Below are 18,307 nucleotides of genomic sequence, written 5' to 3'. Positions count from 1 at the left end.
TCAAGATAAGTAAAGACTCGGAGACCGGGCAAAATTGGACTTTCTTAGTCTTTGCTCTGTTCTCGTTACACGACAACGAGCAAAGAGGGGCAGCTGTATAGCCCAATTTTGCCCACTACCCAAACATAAAACCCAATTACAACCCAAACCCAAAACCCAACAAATTAAACCAAGCCCAAATACCCAACAAGCCCAAAACCTAAACTATTTTCAGCCAAAAAAAAAAAGACCTAGCCGCCGCTCCCTATCCCTAGCTTCACCACCAACCCTCACCACCTCCTCACATCCTGCTGCAGGCACAACAAGACGTCACGTCACCACGCTCCACGTGCAAACACGCAAGCAAAGAAGGACAAAACAGCAGTAGAAACAATAGAAAAATTGTAAAATGGCTATTTAAAAGCCATTGAAACAGATCTAGGAGGGGGGATTTTCTTTGTAAAAAAAACGCACACAAGTGAATCGAAACTCAGAAACCAAATTCTAAAGGTTGATTTTTTTCTTTTTGCAAACCGTTCTTTTCGTTTTTTTTTGTTATTCTTTCTATTTACTTTTTTTTTAAAATCTTTTTAAAAAGGTTACCAAATAAAAAAGAAAAGGAAAGAAATACTGATCGGCCCTTGAGCAGTGGCGATGATCCATTGCCGTCGTCGGATTCGGACTCGAGAGGGGCCAAAGACCGTGTTTTCTTATCGACTTCCCTTTTCAAAGTTCAGGCTCTGAATATGCCTCAAATGCGCTGAATCGGGGATGCTGTCACATGGCGCCGCCACCGCCATGGCGGCGATTAGGAGGCCGAGAAAAGGGGTTGAGGGATTTGGGATCTTGGTTTTTTAAAAAAGGAAGAAAGAAATGGGGCTGATTTCTCTTTTAGGGTTTTATTTTTCTATTTATATAAGATTTTAAACTGTGCCGTTTGAAAGCTTGGAGAGCTGCACATTTTGTTTTAATGGGCATTTTACATAATTAGTCCCTCCAATTCTGTGGACATTGATGCACTCTTTTATTTTCACTTAATTTTGACCACATAATTTGACGCCTGTTCAATCGATCCTGCACAAAACGATGCGCATAAGGGACGGGAATTTTCCCAATCAGTCCCTTACTTTTGACGCGTTTTACTTGATCCTCTTTGTTTTTTATTTTGAATTTACCGATACTTTTGTCTTTATTTCAATCTAGCCCTTTTTTAGCATTTTATTATTTAATTAATTATTTTATATTATTATTATTACTATTTATTATTATCAGTTTTTTTCCTTTTATTTATTCATTACTATTGTTAATATATTAATTAGTTTTTATTATTTTAGCTTTATATATATATATATATATATATATATATATATATATGGATGTTACATACTCTTATTTTATAAGCTTAAAGTATATATACGCATGTGTATATTTTCATAATTTATTTATACATATATGTACGTACCTATATATGTATTTGTATTATTATTTTATAATATTTACACATACTTCCATACTTTGTATATTTTATAATTTAAATATACGCTTACACATACTTTTATAATATATACAGATATACTCATATATATTTACATAGTTCGTATATACATACATGAACATCTTTTATGTTTTATAATTCTTATGATGCATATACATACATGCATACATTTCTACAACATACATATATACCTTTTATATTTGATAATTTTAAAATGTATTAATGCATACGTATTTTTATACATATTTTAAAATATATGCATACATTTTTATATAATATACATACTTTTATTTTATAACTTTCGTATACATATTTATATATATACGTACATATTTTTTATTTTTGTATATATATATGTACATACTTGTATATCATCTATATATTTTATGTACATACATACATTTTCATATTTCCATAATTTTATGTATATACACACATGTATATCTTTTATATTTTATAGTTTTATATATTTTCTTCGTTTGTTTTCATTATTTATTTATTTTATTTCCATTATTATTTTGAATGAATGTTTAATTTTATTCGTTTATATACTTGGTTATTTTCGTATGTTGTAGATTTGACTTTTATTTATTTTATATTGTTGCTATTGCTTGTATTATTTTTATACTTTTGTATTCATTATGGTTTTGTCATGCATAACAACAATGTAATTTGTTCTCACATTTTTTACTACGATTTTGCGTTTTATTTTATTCGATATACCGAAGTTTGTTTTAAATAAATAGCATTGTGTTTAGATTCGAGAAGATCGTGCCCTAACTTACTGGGTTTCGATCTTCACAACACATCTAAATGCATGACTCTTTTCAAACTCAAGTTCTTAGTAATCTCGAGATTTAAAAAATCGCGTTCTAACTTACTGGTCGTGATATCCTTTTTTAAATCTGAGATAGCTAAAATATCTTTTAAATAAGTAAATTTTGGCATTCATTCGTGTATCGAGAATTCGAGACATTGTATCCTAACTTACTGGATATGATTCTCTTTCTCACATGAAATATGCCCCTTTTTCCAAAATTTTCAACTTTTTAATACAAAGATCGTATTTTTAAATTTCTTTAAAGTTTTCAGCTTTTCGACATTAAGACATTAAATAATCAACTAAGGTACCAATTTTGGGCGTATCGAGGGAGCTAATCATTCCTCGTGCGTAACCGACTCCCGAACCCGTTTTTCTGAATTTCGTGGACCAAACCTGTTGTTTTAATAAAATCAAACCGTTTATTAAAAACAACCACTTTTCGAGGTGATCCAATCACACCTCATAAAAAAAGGATTGGTGGCGACTCTCGTTTCATTTTTCAAAACCCAAGTCGACCCCGTTTTTCATCCAAAAAATGGTGTCAACAAACTTTTTTATTAGTCTAATAATAAATTTAACCCTCAAATATTTACACATTCTATCAATTTAATCCTAAATATAAAATATTTAACAAATCCAGTTATTAATATTTACAAAATTTTTATCAATCACCATATTTGATGAAAGTTCAAACCGTATTACTTTTTCACTATGAAAAGAATGGTGATATTTCCATAAATAAAGTAGTAAAGGGGACATCGTTGTGACATGAGGCGACATCTATTGAACAAAAAAATTCCCAGCCCACGTGATTACATGAGAAGTGCTACTGCTATAAGTATGCGCAATTTTGTTTCTATTTATTTTATTCATAGGGAGGAAACTCACTTTTCTTTCTTAAATTGTGGTCGATAAATGCTAAATGTTGCTCATGAATTAGCCTAATATAACTTATATCCATTAATTAAAAGTTAAACCATAATCTCAACAAATTTTTATTTCTACTTTTTCTAACCCAAACAACTTTCAGTTTTGTTTTTTTGTTAAGCATTTCCGATACAAACGATGAAGCTCTTTCTCGCATTTACATCCACAATCACGTTTCAATAAAAATTTAGGAATTTTGTGTGAGGTTAAAAATATTATTCGCGGTAAAAATAGTTACTATAACAATGAAATTAAAGTTTATAATAGTGAGATTAAAATAAGAGATAAAATATGTTATTGAATTCCATTAAAGTTGTAAGGGTGAGATTATGATATTAGAAAATGACTATTAAGAAAACTATATTTCATGTTAAATAACAAAAATATATTAAAATTTATTTATGTTAAAATAATAATTTTATTAATAAAATAATTATATTTTTATTTTTATTGTTAATATATCCATTATTTTATTTGTAATTAATTCATCTAAATTTTGTATAATTATTAAAATATTATTAAACTCAAATTATATATTTATATTCAAAATTAAATATATTAATAATAATTAATTATGATAATAAATTTATATATTTATTGCATCATCGTATAAAAGAATAAAATTTATAATTTATTTATTTTCTATTATTTTAAATTCACATTTATTGTGTAATATATGTGTTTTATAACCACTGTACACTGGCGGATTTATGGGGCTGGCAAGGCCCCGACCCCCCTAAAATGAAACTTTTGTCATTTTAGCACTTTAAATTTTTAAAAATTTTAAATTAGAATTACACTTTAGTTCTCCTTAAAATGATAAAAAATTAATTTAATATTTTAAAAAATTATAAAAATGTGAAATATTTAATTTCTGACTCCCCTAAATATTTTTCCTAGCTTTGCCCCTGCCTCCATATAAGAGATAAAGTGGTAAAACTATTTCCCATTGTAGTTGCTTCATCTTTACTAGTGCTCCATGCTCCGATCCAAAACTTGACTTCCAACGCATTCATCGGCCAAATTTAATGTCACCCAAACGGCTGACTGTGGTGCTATTGCACCGAAACCCATAATAAACGTCTCTCACCGGAGGCAATCGGACATTTAAAGGAGATTTAGACTCTTTAATTATAAATTTTATAAAAAAAAAACAAACCGATGTTGGATAATCACATTGATAATACAATAAAAGGAAAAAAATATGATAGCAATCCCCGTAATAGTATAGCCCGAATTGCAGCTCGGTTCTATTACTAAAAAAATGGGCAAAATAATCCTTTTACCTTAGCTCAAGGTACGAAATAGTTCATCGGTTAAAATTGTATGATCAAAAGTTTATTTTAGTACTAAATATTTTAAAAATTAAAAATAGTTGAAAAGTTCAAAAAATTATAAATAAAAATGATAATTTCAGAAATCCGAATACATGATTTGAGAAATAACAACTAAAATTAGATGGGAGTTACGGCATATTTGATAGATAAAAGTGGAAATATAACTGAGCATCTAAACTTGTTCATCAACACAAAACAAGTTAGAGAAACAGAAATGTTGAGTATTGCAGCGCACCAATGTCCCACTTTAAATGTATAATGACTCTTCATAAAACCATGCTCCAATTTTAGAAAATACGCGCTAATGACAGTGTAATTATTAGAATAATATTTTTAAAAAAAAATAAAGAATTATGAATTTTTAAATATATTTAGTATAGTTTCATTTTCATGTTTGATAGTACAAATTATAATTACACATACATAATTTATAAACAAGTAAAAAAATAAAATCAAATCATCATATGTTTTATGTTAGTCTATAAAAGTAGTTAATAATACGATTATTGACAAAAATAACTGAAAAATATCATACGCAATTTTGTCTCATTGTTCTACTCCCTCTTTAATATTTAACATATGTTCATTATCATCATCTATCGGTTTTTGACCGAGTTCATCACCATCATCATCTAAATTTGAATATGCATCATTAAGATTATCAAGATCATCTTCTTCCATGTGTTTTTCGAAGTATGGACCATCTCAATTCTACCTATTATTGAAATTATCAAATATGCAATATACTAGTACAATCCAACCCTATTTTTTTATGTTATACTAAAGTGATGTTGTTAATATGATAAATATTTTTATAGAACAACAAATGTCTTTTCAACCACATTTGGAAGCCTTGTTTGTCCCAAATTAAAGAGCTTACAAACTATATACCATGCTTCTATCTGGCATCATTCTCTCAAATAATGTCATACCCCACAATTTGATGTAAGAATTTTTTTTGTAATTTGCATAATTAGTATCGACCTTATAATATTTGGGCCCACAATCCAAATAGTCTGTAGTTTTAATAACTTATATAAACTTAATTTGGAAAAAGGCTTATGATAGATTATATCATTTTTTATAACACGTAAATTAAGTAAAAATAATCTGATTTTATAATATCTAACATTTATAAATTGTCCCATAACTCTCATAACACTTTTTATAAATAATATAATTTTTACGATAATTTTAGAAAGTTATTTTTTATAAATAAGTTATGATAAAAATATAATATTTTTTACTTATTTTTATAATATATAGCATGAACACATAAATAAGTTATGTCAATACTTTTTGATCATAAATTTTATAAATAAATATATTATAACATTTTTATAACATGTAAATTGTTTTTATAACAATATTTTTGACTATAATTTTAGAATTTTTTAAAGACTTAAATAATATAATTTTTTATAAAAAGTACACAAATGGTTTTATAATATAAATTTTTGTTATAACCATCTTAAAAACTCATATACGTTCATGCTTATAATATAATTTTTATAACTCATATAAAAATAAAACTTTAAAATTGACTTGGGATTAATTATTTGTGTAATTATTCCAAATTATCACTCTCCCCTTAAGAATTGAAATGTGCAATTAGGTGCTTCAATTACACCCAATTCGATGAGACCCACCAATTACGATGACTACCTAAATATGTCATCATTGTGTAATTACAGACAATTACGCCTAAATTCAATCACTAGATAACTTTCCAAATACTACCTAATAAAAATTCTAGCCCATGACAATAAAAAAATTGAAATCAAGGACTGAACACCTCAACTATATAAATTCCTAAAGATAAATCTCAAAATTATATATGAATTTTCATTTAATACGTGATGTTATACATGGAGTTTGATTGTATGCAATTTTATGTATGAAATTTTGATTTGATTCAATTTTCACAAACCACCAACACCATTAACGATATAGTAACATTTTACGTTTACATATTCATACACAAATAATTATCCTCATCCAATATAAAAATACATTTACGTATTTATTTCTTTAATTGTATGCAATTAAACATGTACAATTGAATAAAATTAATATTTTATGTATATATTTGAACCACAATTATAGTTTCACACGTATAATTACACAAAATCAAAATTCATGTGTAAAATTATACATTGTATCAAAATTAAGTATATGCATTTATATTTATCCCTTAATCCACAAGATGAATTTTAAATTTATTTATTTCATAATTTTAGAAAATTTTAATTTTAAAATTTGAAAAATATTTTGCATTTCTAAAATGTATTAGAAATTTTTTATTGAAAATTTCAAAAACTTTTATAAGTTTATTTTATTTTATTATTGAAGAGAATTTTCATAATTTTATTAATTTTTTAATGGAAATTTATTTTATTTATAAAATTGAAATTATTTCCTAATGTGATATATAAGATATGCAATAAAAACTAATGGTAAATTTACTTAAAAAAGAGTAAAGGAGAAATTAAATAAAGTTTGTTAGTATGTCATATATAAGGCCAAAATAAGTATTAAAAGGCACTTTTTGACTGTTCATTTAACTTATAAAAGTTAATTTGCTATTTTTTCATTAGAAGATCAAAATGCAATCCAAGTTACAGTTCAGGGACTGATATGGAACTTTTACCTCTTGTAAAGCGATGATATTTCTTGTCCATATATGAATTTGGAGTTCTCCATTTGCATGATCCTGACCAAAAACTTAGCCCATTGTAAAGACAGCTGCCCTCAATTAATACATTGTAAATGTTAACTGGTGTTTCTTTTTCTTTTTTTTCTTTTTTAAAAAGAAGAGAAAAAGTCAGATTAGTCCTAAGCAGAAGTCTCTTGAAAACTGAAACGAGACACCTCGAGAAAAACCAAGTTGATGGTAATGGCAAGTAGCACTGGAATCCAGGGTGATGATTTTAGCTACCTGATTGTGAGACCAGACAAGGGTGAGATTTGGGACGTCTTGAAGTACTCATTGCGGGGTGATATAGAGTGTGGGTCGAAGTTCCTGGAAAGCTCAGACCAGGGTGTGGTGGGTGGCGAAGCGGCTGACCACCGTTGGATCATTTTGATGTCTATCGTAGCACGCAGGATCATTCATTTTCTCGGCAAACCCATGGAGTTAACTGGCTATGGGGTTGACTTCTTTCTCAATCTTCTTTCTCAGAACGGCTCGCTTTTTGGCTTATTTTACAATCTTCTCCGTGGTAATTAATCCCCTATCCCTTTCTCTTTCAGAATGAGACACACGTGCAGTGTCAGTAATTGTGTTCATATTTTGTAAGTAGATTGGTGCATGTAAAAAATAACATGTTTCTTTTGGTAACTAAGGTCCACTGCTGCATTTTTGTTTGAAACAAGAAAACCCCATCATTTTGAATAACATGTTGGTTGAGAATAGTGATGCAATATCAAATTACAGTAGATTCTTGCCTTTGTGACATTTATGGCTACTAAGATGACCGTGAGATGCAGGAGACATAGTTATACCAAAGAGAGGCACTGAGACGTTTATTAGTACTATTGGACACTTAGATGAGAGAATGGACCTTTACCAGGCCAAAAACTTGGTGGGAGATTTGCATAATTCTACTCCGGGGGAGGAAATAAAAAATGTTGAATTGGATGACCGAGCTACAATGGACCTGTGTATGATGGCATCCAAGCTAGCATATGAAAATGCTGAAGTTGTTAGGAATGTTGTGGTTCATCATTGGAAGGTATAAGCTCCTCTATTGCTCTTCTCTGACCTCGCTTGATTTCGTTTATGTTGTTCTGGTGATTGTTGATTCAATTATGAGTTCTACCAACTTTGGAAAGCAACTAATGATTTTGAAATCGGCATGCCTGCAACGTATGCAGATGCACTTCGTGGACTTCTACGATTGCTGGGATGGTAAGAGACACATTCTGAATGTAACTTGTGTGACCTGATTTTACTTCAAGGTGGTACTTGTTTGTTTTAAGGTCCATTTTTGTTCAATGGTGCATTAATTCCCTTTGTGATTGGCAATCATTTCATAGATTACCAAAAGAAGAAATCAACTCAAGTTTTTCTGTTATGTGACAAGCCGAAGGATGCAACTCTAATATTGATCAGTTTTCGTGGCACGGAGCCTTTTGATGCTGATGATTGGAGTACTGATTTTGACTACTCTTGGTATGAAATTCCGAATTTAGGAAAGCTTCATATGGGATTTCTAGAGGCATTAGGTGTGGGCAATAGAGAAGATACGGCTTCTTTTCATTATCATCTTCAGAAGAGGAGCACAAAGCACTGCTATCCAGAAGCTGCAGAAGTAGAGTCCTCAAATGAGGGTCCCCACTCCGAACGATCTGCTGGTATTGATAAAAAGGGCATCCCCCCAGAAATGGTGGAAATGTCTGCATACTATGTGGTGAGAGAAAAGCTCAAGACCTTGTTTGAAGAGCACAAGAATGCAAAATATATTGTCACTGGCCATAGCTTAGGGGGGGCTCTAGCGATTTTGTTTCCTATAGTGCTCATGCTACATGATGAGACAAATCTTCTTCAAAAGTTGCTGGGGGTATACACATTTGGACAGCCAAGGGTTGGGAACAAGCAGCTTGGGAGGTTCATGGAAGCTCATTTAAATCACCCAGTCCCCAAGTACTTCAGAGTGGTTTACTGCAATGACCTGGTGCCGAGGTTGCCTTATGATGATAAAACCTTTTTGTATAAGCATTTCGGTGTTTGCCTTTATTACAACAGTTGTTTTATCGAGCAGGTAAAAAATGAATTTAGCATTAAACCTAGACAATTCTTCATGTTCTTCATCATATTGAGTTGATTTTCTTCTTTTATTCGTTCTCATTTTTAAAGAAAATGGATGAGGAGCCAAATAAGAATTACTTTGGGATAACACACATGATCCCAGAACATCTCATTGCGATTTGGGAGTTGATAAGAAGCTTGACAATGGGATACACTCATGGGCCCGAGTACAAAGAAGGATGGTTCTCCATATTTCTTAGGGTACTTGGATTGTCAATGCCTGGTATAGCAGCACATTGCTCGGTAAATTATGTCAACTCTGTGAGACTCGGAAAGTCGTGAGTTATTCATATGTCCTCCCACTAAGAATCTTTTCTTGCCAATGATTTTAGTGATATGCCTGCAGCTGGTCCCGCCATTGTGTTTGCCTTGAAATTTTCTCTTGTTTGCAATTCAGTCTGTAAGCTTTTCTCCCCATGTATTACTACTAGCATTCTACTCGTCAGTTCCTATCAGTACTATCCTTGTCAACAGTGAATTTGTTGCAGAAAAGTTTTCGATGTTCTTTGTTGATGTAAAAAGGTTTAAGCCACAACTCGAATTCTCAATAATGGAAGCAGTAGTTTATGGATCATGAAGAATTCAAGAAAACTTGTCAAAGAAAGAAAAGAATCAACTGTGCCAAGTAGTTTATTATGTTGGGATTTGACCAATTATTACAAAAATTTATGCAAATGAAAAGAAGAATATTGAAATCTCAAGACAGACAGTCCTCTTCTGTGTAGAAAAAAAACTAGCAATACATACTATGAGATATGGCAGGAGTTGTTCACTTAAAGAAGACCTGTTGGATATATGCATTGCTGACCTTTGATTCCACTTTTAGTTACTCTTGGACAACAAATGATGGATATCTTTCCAGGGTTTATGTGAGCAACCGCTGCCGGATTTATCTTCACACCAGAATACCGACAAATATGATATTCACGTTTGTTGTTTAGACTGTGTGAGCTGATTTGATCGCGTTTAGGTCCAAATTCTTTAGCCTCATAACTGATTCTACATGACCTCTTAAAGTGTGTAGCTCCCCAAGTCTGCATTAAAGGATCGTTTCAGCAAAGCTCATTTCATAAATGATCATTGCTAAGTTGTTAGCTGATAACTAATTACCTGGCTATTTCAGCACGCCGCCTAGCCTGATCGGCTATCAAAGAAGTTCTCGATCTTCTTCCATTGAAATCCAAGTCTGCAGCCATCAAGCCCTGTAGGCTCCTCTGAGAAAGAATCCATTGGGCTGCCCGGTCATCTTTCCCGTAGTCTTTCTTCGAAGTAAACGCAGTCTGTTGCACAGGGATGCCATGAAAAGCCTCTTCAAGGAAAGGTTTAAACCCTATTAAGTATGAAACTAGGAAGAGTACACTGACCTTTCTGTCGAATAGGAGGTTCCAGGCTTCTCCACTCAATGCGTATCGAACTGTGAACTTGATGATATCTAGGGGAACATAGAAAACTAAACTGTATAACCATATAACACCAGCCCATCCCCATCCAATGCCACTGATATCAGCAAAGCTCATATGTGCATATACTGCAATTAAGGTAGCCACCTGTAGATTGAGAAAGGGATATAAAACTTAGCCTGATTTGCCATTGATTCTTATTCTTAAACAGAGTTTTTTATCTGAGAACCTCACCAGTTGAGCAACCACGAATGCACACATCAAGAGAACACCAGGCCTTTCAACGAATGACCAACTTCGACTCCGAGTAACAAAGATGAGAGCCTGACTAATGATGCTGACTTGCAAATATACTGCAGAGGAAATTTGCTCGGTGTTGTCGGATATAGACCTTACGTTGAAGTGAGTCTGCAGAAAAAATAATATTTAGGGAACATAATTATTTTCCCCAAATAAGCTGTTGGGGAGAGAAAGAGGTTACAAGTATTATGGAAGTACCTCAAAGAAATCAGTATCAATTACAATCCAGTAAAACAGGACAGTAACCAAAGCAAGATAGGTTCCAATGACAACGCCGGTTGCAAATATCTCATTAAGCTTCCAACTGTCTGGGGTCGGAGATGGCTTGACTCGGTCTTTGGAAATGGTCATGATAGTTCCTGATTAAGAATCCAAGGTAAACTTTTCGGCACTAATATGACTTTCTTGACTAGACATCCTAAGGAATGGTTGTCATAGATCGAAAAACTTACCATCATTAAGGATTGCAATTATCAAAACCATGAAAGGTGGGAAATCATATTCCCATATCAGAGCTAGAAGCACAAAACCAAGCTGCAATAGTATGGTTATTTATGGAAAAAAACAGATCAGTAGAAGTCCATGAAAGTGATGAAAAGTGTAGGAAATGTGAGAATTTTAACTTACAACAATACGAATGGTTATGGAAACAGCATATATCTGCAAATTTGAGCAGGCTAGTTAGTGTTACATCAATTAGCAACTACTGGCTACTGTTCTTTTTCAGGAATAAATATCGATGCTTTACCGTATAGTTTTTCATCCTTTGGAATATAGCTCTGCTTGTCAACACAGCACTGATTATCACACTTAAGCCAGGCTCAGTCAAGACTATATCTGCAGCACTCCTTGCAGCATCTGTAGCATCTGCCACTGCTATTCCAATGTCTGCTTTCTTCAAAGCAGGTGCATCGTTCACCCCATCTCCGGTCATTCCCACAACATGCTTCTTTTCTTGTAAAATCTTTACGATTTCATACTTGTGTTCTTAAAGATGTATAAAAGTGTAGGCCGAGCCAGAGAATGAAATCACAAAAATTAGGAAAGATGGAACACATACATGTCAAAACGAATTCATCCATTCTTACGCTACTAATCTATCTATTTATGAATCTGTTTCTTAAAAGATCCATACCAGGGAATACGCCAGCAAAGCCATCTGCCTTCTCAATGAGTTCATCCGCTGGAAGAGCTTCACTCTCATCCTTTTCACGACCCAACAATGATGAAGAAGGATACATGTTTGTCCCCATACCAAGTCTTCTTCCTGTCTCCTTCGCGATGGCCAACTGGTCACCTATATTATTATGTATAGTACATATCAGTATTTTTCTGCAACAATGCTGCTTCTGGGAAGCATATTGAGTTAGTCCATGAGTTCAGCCTTCGCCTAATTAATCAAGTGGCTAGTGTAAAGAGATCCTAGATATTTGATTATTTCAACCTAGCGAGTACTTCATATTTACCTGTAATCATCTTTACATCAACTCCAAGGTTTAAGGCCCTACGGATGGTCTCGGCACTATCATGTCTTGGAGGATCAAATAAAGGCAACAGCCCACAAAATGTCCAGGGACCTCCAGGGCTCTCCTTGGTTCTTTCTGGAACTTCCTGAGAAGATGATCATGCAAGTTCATGAACATGTTAGAAAGGAACTCGAATGATCAGTGGAAACTCAAATCATCATCATATTTTTCCATTTCCGTAGTCATATCATTGATGACATGTAGTTTCTGCAACCAACTTATCTTCTTAACCACAACACATCCCGAAAGATAACATACCTGAAAAGCAACTCCAAGAGACCGCAAGCCCCTCTCAGCAAATTTGTCGATTATAGCATGCACTCTTCCAGCAATCTCATCTTTCTCTAAGCAAAGGTTTAGTATCTGATATACAGAAGATGAAGAAGAATAAGAAGAGAGATTAGTTGCACCAGATAACTATAAAGACAACTCAAAGTGGTTAATGTAGCAAATAAGGGCCAAGCATTTGCACGATTGATCAGCATTCATATGTTAGATATAAGAAACAAGGATAATTTTGTTACATAGTATTTCAAAGTGATTATGATTAAGCAAATTTTAGAAACCAATTCATCATGGAATGTTGGGTCTGTTCTCTTCAAGGAGATGGATACCTGTTCGGGAGCTCCTTTGCTAGCACGGTACCAATTACCATCAGAGTCAATGTATGTAATTGCGGTACGTTTGTCGACTGGGTTGAATGGAAGAAAGTGAACCTCTTTGATGTTTGCACGAGCCTGAATATGCAATGTTTCTTTCATTATTTGACATGAACATCTAAAAGAATCAAATGAAAAAGAGAACCTTGAAATTGAACATTTTTGTTGTTGTATTACCTCCTTCGGGTCTGCAAGCATGTTAATGATGGCTGCATCAATAGCATCCTGATTTTCGAGTCTGGAGGCTCTTGCTGCTAGCAGAACAACCAAGTCTTTGTCCATATTTTTGCTAAAAACCTTAAGAAAAAGGTGAACATGGCTATTTAACCTTTATCTGAAAATTGAGTCACTGCAAGAACTAGGAGTTTCAAATTTTTGAAGTCCAGCTATTGTACCTCAACAAGGTTCCGATCAACGGTTAGACGATTCAAGGTCAGAGTTCCAGTTTTGTCACTGCATAGAACATCCATTCCAGCCATTTCTTCAATTGCAGTCATCCTTTTAGTAATGGCACCCTCAAAAAACAAACCAAACAATAGATTTGTAAATAACGTAGAATAAGTATTTCAGTTTGTCATTGTGCTGTTTTGGATGTTTTAGCTTATTTTTACTGGAAAATGATGTGCATTGAATAAGAGTTGTACCTGTTGAGACAGTCGATGAGAACCGATTGCGAGAGTAACAGATAATACAGTTGGCATAGCTATAGGAATTCCTCCAATCAAGAGAACTAAAAGGTTGTTAATTCCATCTCTGTATGAACGGAGCTGTATTGGGAACATGACGATGATTTCGAGAACCATCCCCACAGCAATGGAGCAGATGCAGAAATTCCCGATGGAAGTAAGGACCTGCTGAAAGTGTCCAACAACTTCAGTGGAGTCGACTAAGTGTGCCGCTTTTCCGAAGAAAGAGTGAACTCCAGTAGCTATAACCACAGCCTCAATCTCACCATGCTTACATGTTGAACCAGAAAACACTTCATCTCCTGTTCTCTTGGTGACCGGAAGGGATTCACCCGTAAGAGCTGACTGCAACACAAGAATTTTTACATGATATATCTTCAGTTATTTAATTGACTTTTATCACTATCAAGTAGAGCACTTGCCTGATCAATTTTAAGTGGATCGCCTTCAAGAAGGCGAGCATCTGCAGGGATGATATCTCCAAGTTTTATGCTAATTATATCTCCTGGTACTAAAATAGCAGCATCTCTCTCTTGCCACTGACCATCTCTGAGAACCTGCATAAAAGAAAAATGATTATGAAAATTTAGACATTATTGTATTTGCAAAGGCATTAAAGAAACTTGAAGAGAGTTGCAGACCTTTGTTTTAGGAGCCAGACGAGCCATGAGTGCGGCTGCAGCGTTTCCAGCATTGTTTTCCTCAATGAAACTGATTGTTGAATTGATAATCAGAAGGCATATAATCCCTACAAAGTCCTGCCAGTCAGGACCCTCACCCTGAAACAAAACAAACCGCAGAAAGCTATCAGGGTGACCATTCAAGCTTTGAAAAGTATATGGGGAAAGATATATAACTTACTCCACCATTGGCAAGGACAATGGCCATCACTGCTGCAGCTTCCATAACCCATGATAATGGGTTCCACATAAAGCTTAGAAACTTCAAAAATTTGTTTTCCTGGATTATGATAAAAAAGCTAGCATTGTCACAGTGCTTCAAACCAAACCAGATAAACTACAGCTAGCTTAGCTAATAGGCTGCAAGGTCTTACTCTATTGCAATTTTATAACTAGAACTACAGATAAATAATGATGATTTAACTGAAAATTTGAAACTATATATATATATATATATCCGAAATTACGGGTGCTTACGGGCTTCTCCTCAAGCTTATTCTGACCAAAAATATGGACTCGAACTTCAGCATCTTCAGATGTAAGTCCTGCACGGGATGTTCTCAGTTGCTCGAAAACTTCCTCTAGCGGTAAGCGTTCCTTTCGAAAACAGAGTACATAATATATATATCTGATTTAGTATCATGTAAATTCTGAATTCCAGAAATACTGGAAATCTGCATTATCTACTCTAGTAGTAAAAGAACATTAAACTCACCAAATCGATCCCCTCCCGGTTGAAATTCTCGGGATCCAGCAACGGTTTGTCGAGCTCCTCGCTCATGATGATTCCAGCTGTTTAAACAACATACACATCATGAATAATGTCACACTGCATTGATTAGGTTCTATAACTGCTAAGTATGACCGGACAGCATATCATATAGAACAGAACAGTAGGACAACCATTTGATTAGTTCTAACTGAAGGGGAAAAAAGCACAGTATGCTAAAACCAAACAGCACTGGAACCAGTTTAACAGCTTACTTTTTATGGAAAAGTGAAGAGCAGTAAAGCCTGCAAAGTGAAGCTTCCTCTCCTCTGTTTTAGTGGAGCTAGCAGAGTTTGTATAGTATGAAGAAAGCTAAGGCAAACAAGTGAAGTGAGAGATAATAAAGGGACAATAATAACCAATGTTTTGTTTTCCGTTGACCGGTTGTTGGGACCTGGCTGGTATATCACCTGGCCCTAAACCTTGGCGCCACCGTCACCATTTTTGGGCTATCAACTACCTTTCAAACCTTGCTGTTCTAGACCTAACAGTCACTATGACCCGAACCCAAAATTTTTAGGCTTTAACGTGCTTGCATGTTAATCATATGTGTGGCGGTTGCATATTTCACATACCATATTGTATTAATTAATAGTAGAGGAGGGGTAGGTGATGTGTTGGCAAGTGCTTATTTTGCGTGTTGTAATGCTACATTTTGACATTTTTATTTCCCTATCTTCCACGTTAATAATTTTTTTAAAGACTTATTTATTTTGTATAATAATAATGCTTGACATTGAGATTAGTGGCGGAGCCCGATAATTTTAGTTGGAGGCTGGAATTAAATTATATATTTTTACTGTTTTAATAGTCTATACATTTATAATATTTAAAAGATTATATTAAATTTTTATTAGTTTTGGAGGCTAAAATGTAATTTTATCGCTACTAATTTAAAATTTTATAAATTATAAAGAGCTTAAATGAAAAACTTTATCACTACTAATTTTATTATTTTCGGAGACTCTACCAACGCCTCTTAGCCCCGCCATTGATTCACAGTGTTTTGAAACTGAGATAAGATGTTAGATTTCTGTTTTTATTATGATATACTTTTTTTTTTAAGTTGTAAATTTATGACAAACTTTAAAATAACATTACGACGTATAAAAAATTTGGAAAAAGAAAAAAAAAATAAAACTACATAAATTAGGTTGGAACCAAAAAAGTAGATGTGGGCAGGTCCATATTTACACTTTTGTGTGTGTGTGTGTTTTGCTTTTATTTATTTATTGCTGGTAGGTCGAAATTTATACTGTCAAATGCATGTGAAATTAAAAAATAAAAATAGAAGGAAATAACTAAAAGGAAAGATTTAAACATGTTAAATATCCTTATTATACTCTTTTGAGTCATTAAATTCTTATATTTTTATTTAATAATTTGATTCTTGAATTCAATTTTATTGTTAATATTATTATTATCTCTATTTTTGATACAATACTTAAGATTATTTATGCTCCCCCTCAACCCTTAAATCTTCCAAGACTGACAACAATAGTAATGTCAATTGAACTAAGACTTGATCGACAATTTAATCCTTACTCTTTAAAATTACATAAAAATTAAAAAAGACGATAAAAAATTTATCAAAATTACAAATAAAAATAAAATATTATAAGATATTAAAAATATAGAAAATTGTAAAAAAAAAAGTACATTAAATTATAAAAAAAAAATTAAGACTCGTGAGCCGGGAAAAGTAGGCCTCTTCTGTTATATTTGGTTTGGAGCACCCACCTCGGGCCTCAATCTCAGCCCCATTCTTTTCTCTGGAACATTGAAGCTCAAATCTTTTCAGCTTTGAATTGATTGTTGGACTCATGTATGAAAACAAAAATTCCAACAACATTAAAAGGAATGTACACTTTTCTTTTCTGAAAATGCGTCTGTTTGATTCATGACAATACTTTTTTTTAAATAGATTAATTTTTTATGTTTAATATTTGAATTTGTGTAAAACAATTTCAATTATTTGACAAATTTTATTTTCTTTTTGAAACAAACAGAACATGATCATTTTCATACCTAAATGAAATTCTTAACATTATTTAATTTAGAAAACCAAATAAAAATAAATTCATAAAATTTTCATAATTATTAAGAAAAATTGAATTTTTGTTTTAGTTTTTGTGATAAGTAGAACATTATGAACGTGCAGGCATTTGATGTTCATAACTTTTGATCTCTCAAATGTCTTCTATGGTATTTTCTTTAGTGAAGGAAAAATAAATATTTTAGCAATATTCATTAGTAATTTCCAAAGACATTAACAACGCAATTTTATAAATATCTGTAAATTTTTAATGATTAATATCAATGTTTTTCATCTAAATAATTTATGATTAAATTATTTGAATTTATTTTAAATAAAATCATATTAACTCTCACTAACCAAACTTTTAAATGATATATATATTTTTAATTAATTTTATTTTTGATAAAATAAAATCAACATTGCGACTACATAATAAAATCGACTGAGACAACATAGAATCATTATACTCAATCAAAATTAGGGCCAGTTCTTCATTGCTTTTGAAAAGTACTTTTAAAAAGTGCGGTGGAAAAGTACTTTTGAAAAATTTTAGTGTTTGGTATTGCTGTAAAAAAGTGCTTTTAAGAAATAAAATGTCTATTTTAGACATGATATTATAAAGTAACAAATATGTATTTAAATAATGTTCAAATTAGTTAATATTATGATATTTTAACAAAATTATAAAAAATAATTTATTATAACTTATTGTTAATATTTTAATATATAATACTAATTTTAAATATTTTAAGTAATTAATATTATCTATTTATTAAATTTAATTAGAATATATAAACTACATTTAAATATTTAAATATAATAATTAAATATTTTTAATTAGATATTGACACAATTGTATTATTTTAAAATTATTTTTA

The 18,307-nt window shown here is 32.1% G+C and overlaps 2 protein-coding genes across 2 annotated transcripts; one reads left to right on the top strand and one right to left on the bottom strand.

Annotated features, from left to right (window-relative positions):
- The first annotated feature begins 7,280 nt into the window (after positions 1-7,280).
- On the top strand, positions 7,281-9,952 carry LOC105776277 (triacylglycerol lipase OBL1). Its single transcript, XM_012598845.2, has 5 exons — positions 7,281-7,782; positions 8,051-8,295; positions 8,438-8,471; positions 8,600-9,324; positions 9,420-9,952. Exons 1-5 carry the CDS (start codon positions 7,452-7,454, stop codon positions 9,651-9,653), a joined length of 1,569 nt encoding a protein of 522 aa, XP_012454299.1. The 5' UTR covers positions 7,281-7,451; the 3' UTR covers positions 9,654-9,952.
- A 27-nt stretch (positions 9,953-9,979) lies between these two features.
- On the bottom strand, positions 9,980-15,767 carry LOC105776275 (ATPase 10, plasma membrane-type). The gene is made up of 21 exons (XM_052621648.1): positions 15,607-15,767; positions 15,338-15,414; positions 15,100-15,219; positions 14,804-14,902; positions 14,584-14,721; positions 14,361-14,499; positions 13,901-14,283; positions 13,652-13,771; positions 13,434-13,553; positions 13,212-13,334; positions 12,856-12,960; positions 12,538-12,682; positions 12,207-12,368; positions 11,820-12,058; positions 11,699-11,731; positions 11,524-11,605; positions 11,270-11,430; positions 11,006-11,179; positions 10,736-10,918; positions 10,482-10,651; positions 9,980-10,405 (listed from the first exon to the last, which is right to left on the bottom strand). Exons 2-21 carry the CDS (start codon positions 15,401-15,403, stop codon positions 10,309-10,311), a joined length of 2,859 nt encoding a protein of 952 aa, XP_052477608.1. The 5' UTR covers positions 15,404-15,414; positions 15,607-15,767; the 3' UTR covers positions 9,980-10,308.
- Positions 15,768-18,307: the final 2,540 nt, after the last annotated feature.

This window comes from Gossypium raimondii, chromosome 10, assembly GCF_025698545.1.
Source record: "Gossypium raimondii isolate GPD5lz chromosome 10, ASM2569854v1, whole genome shotgun sequence".
In the NCBI taxonomy this organism is placed as follows: domain Eukaryota; kingdom Viridiplantae; phylum Streptophyta; class Magnoliopsida; order Malvales; family Malvaceae; genus Gossypium; species Gossypium raimondii.
Note: the sequence above shows the minus strand (reverse complement) of the source record. Positions and strands in the feature narration are given on the sequence as shown.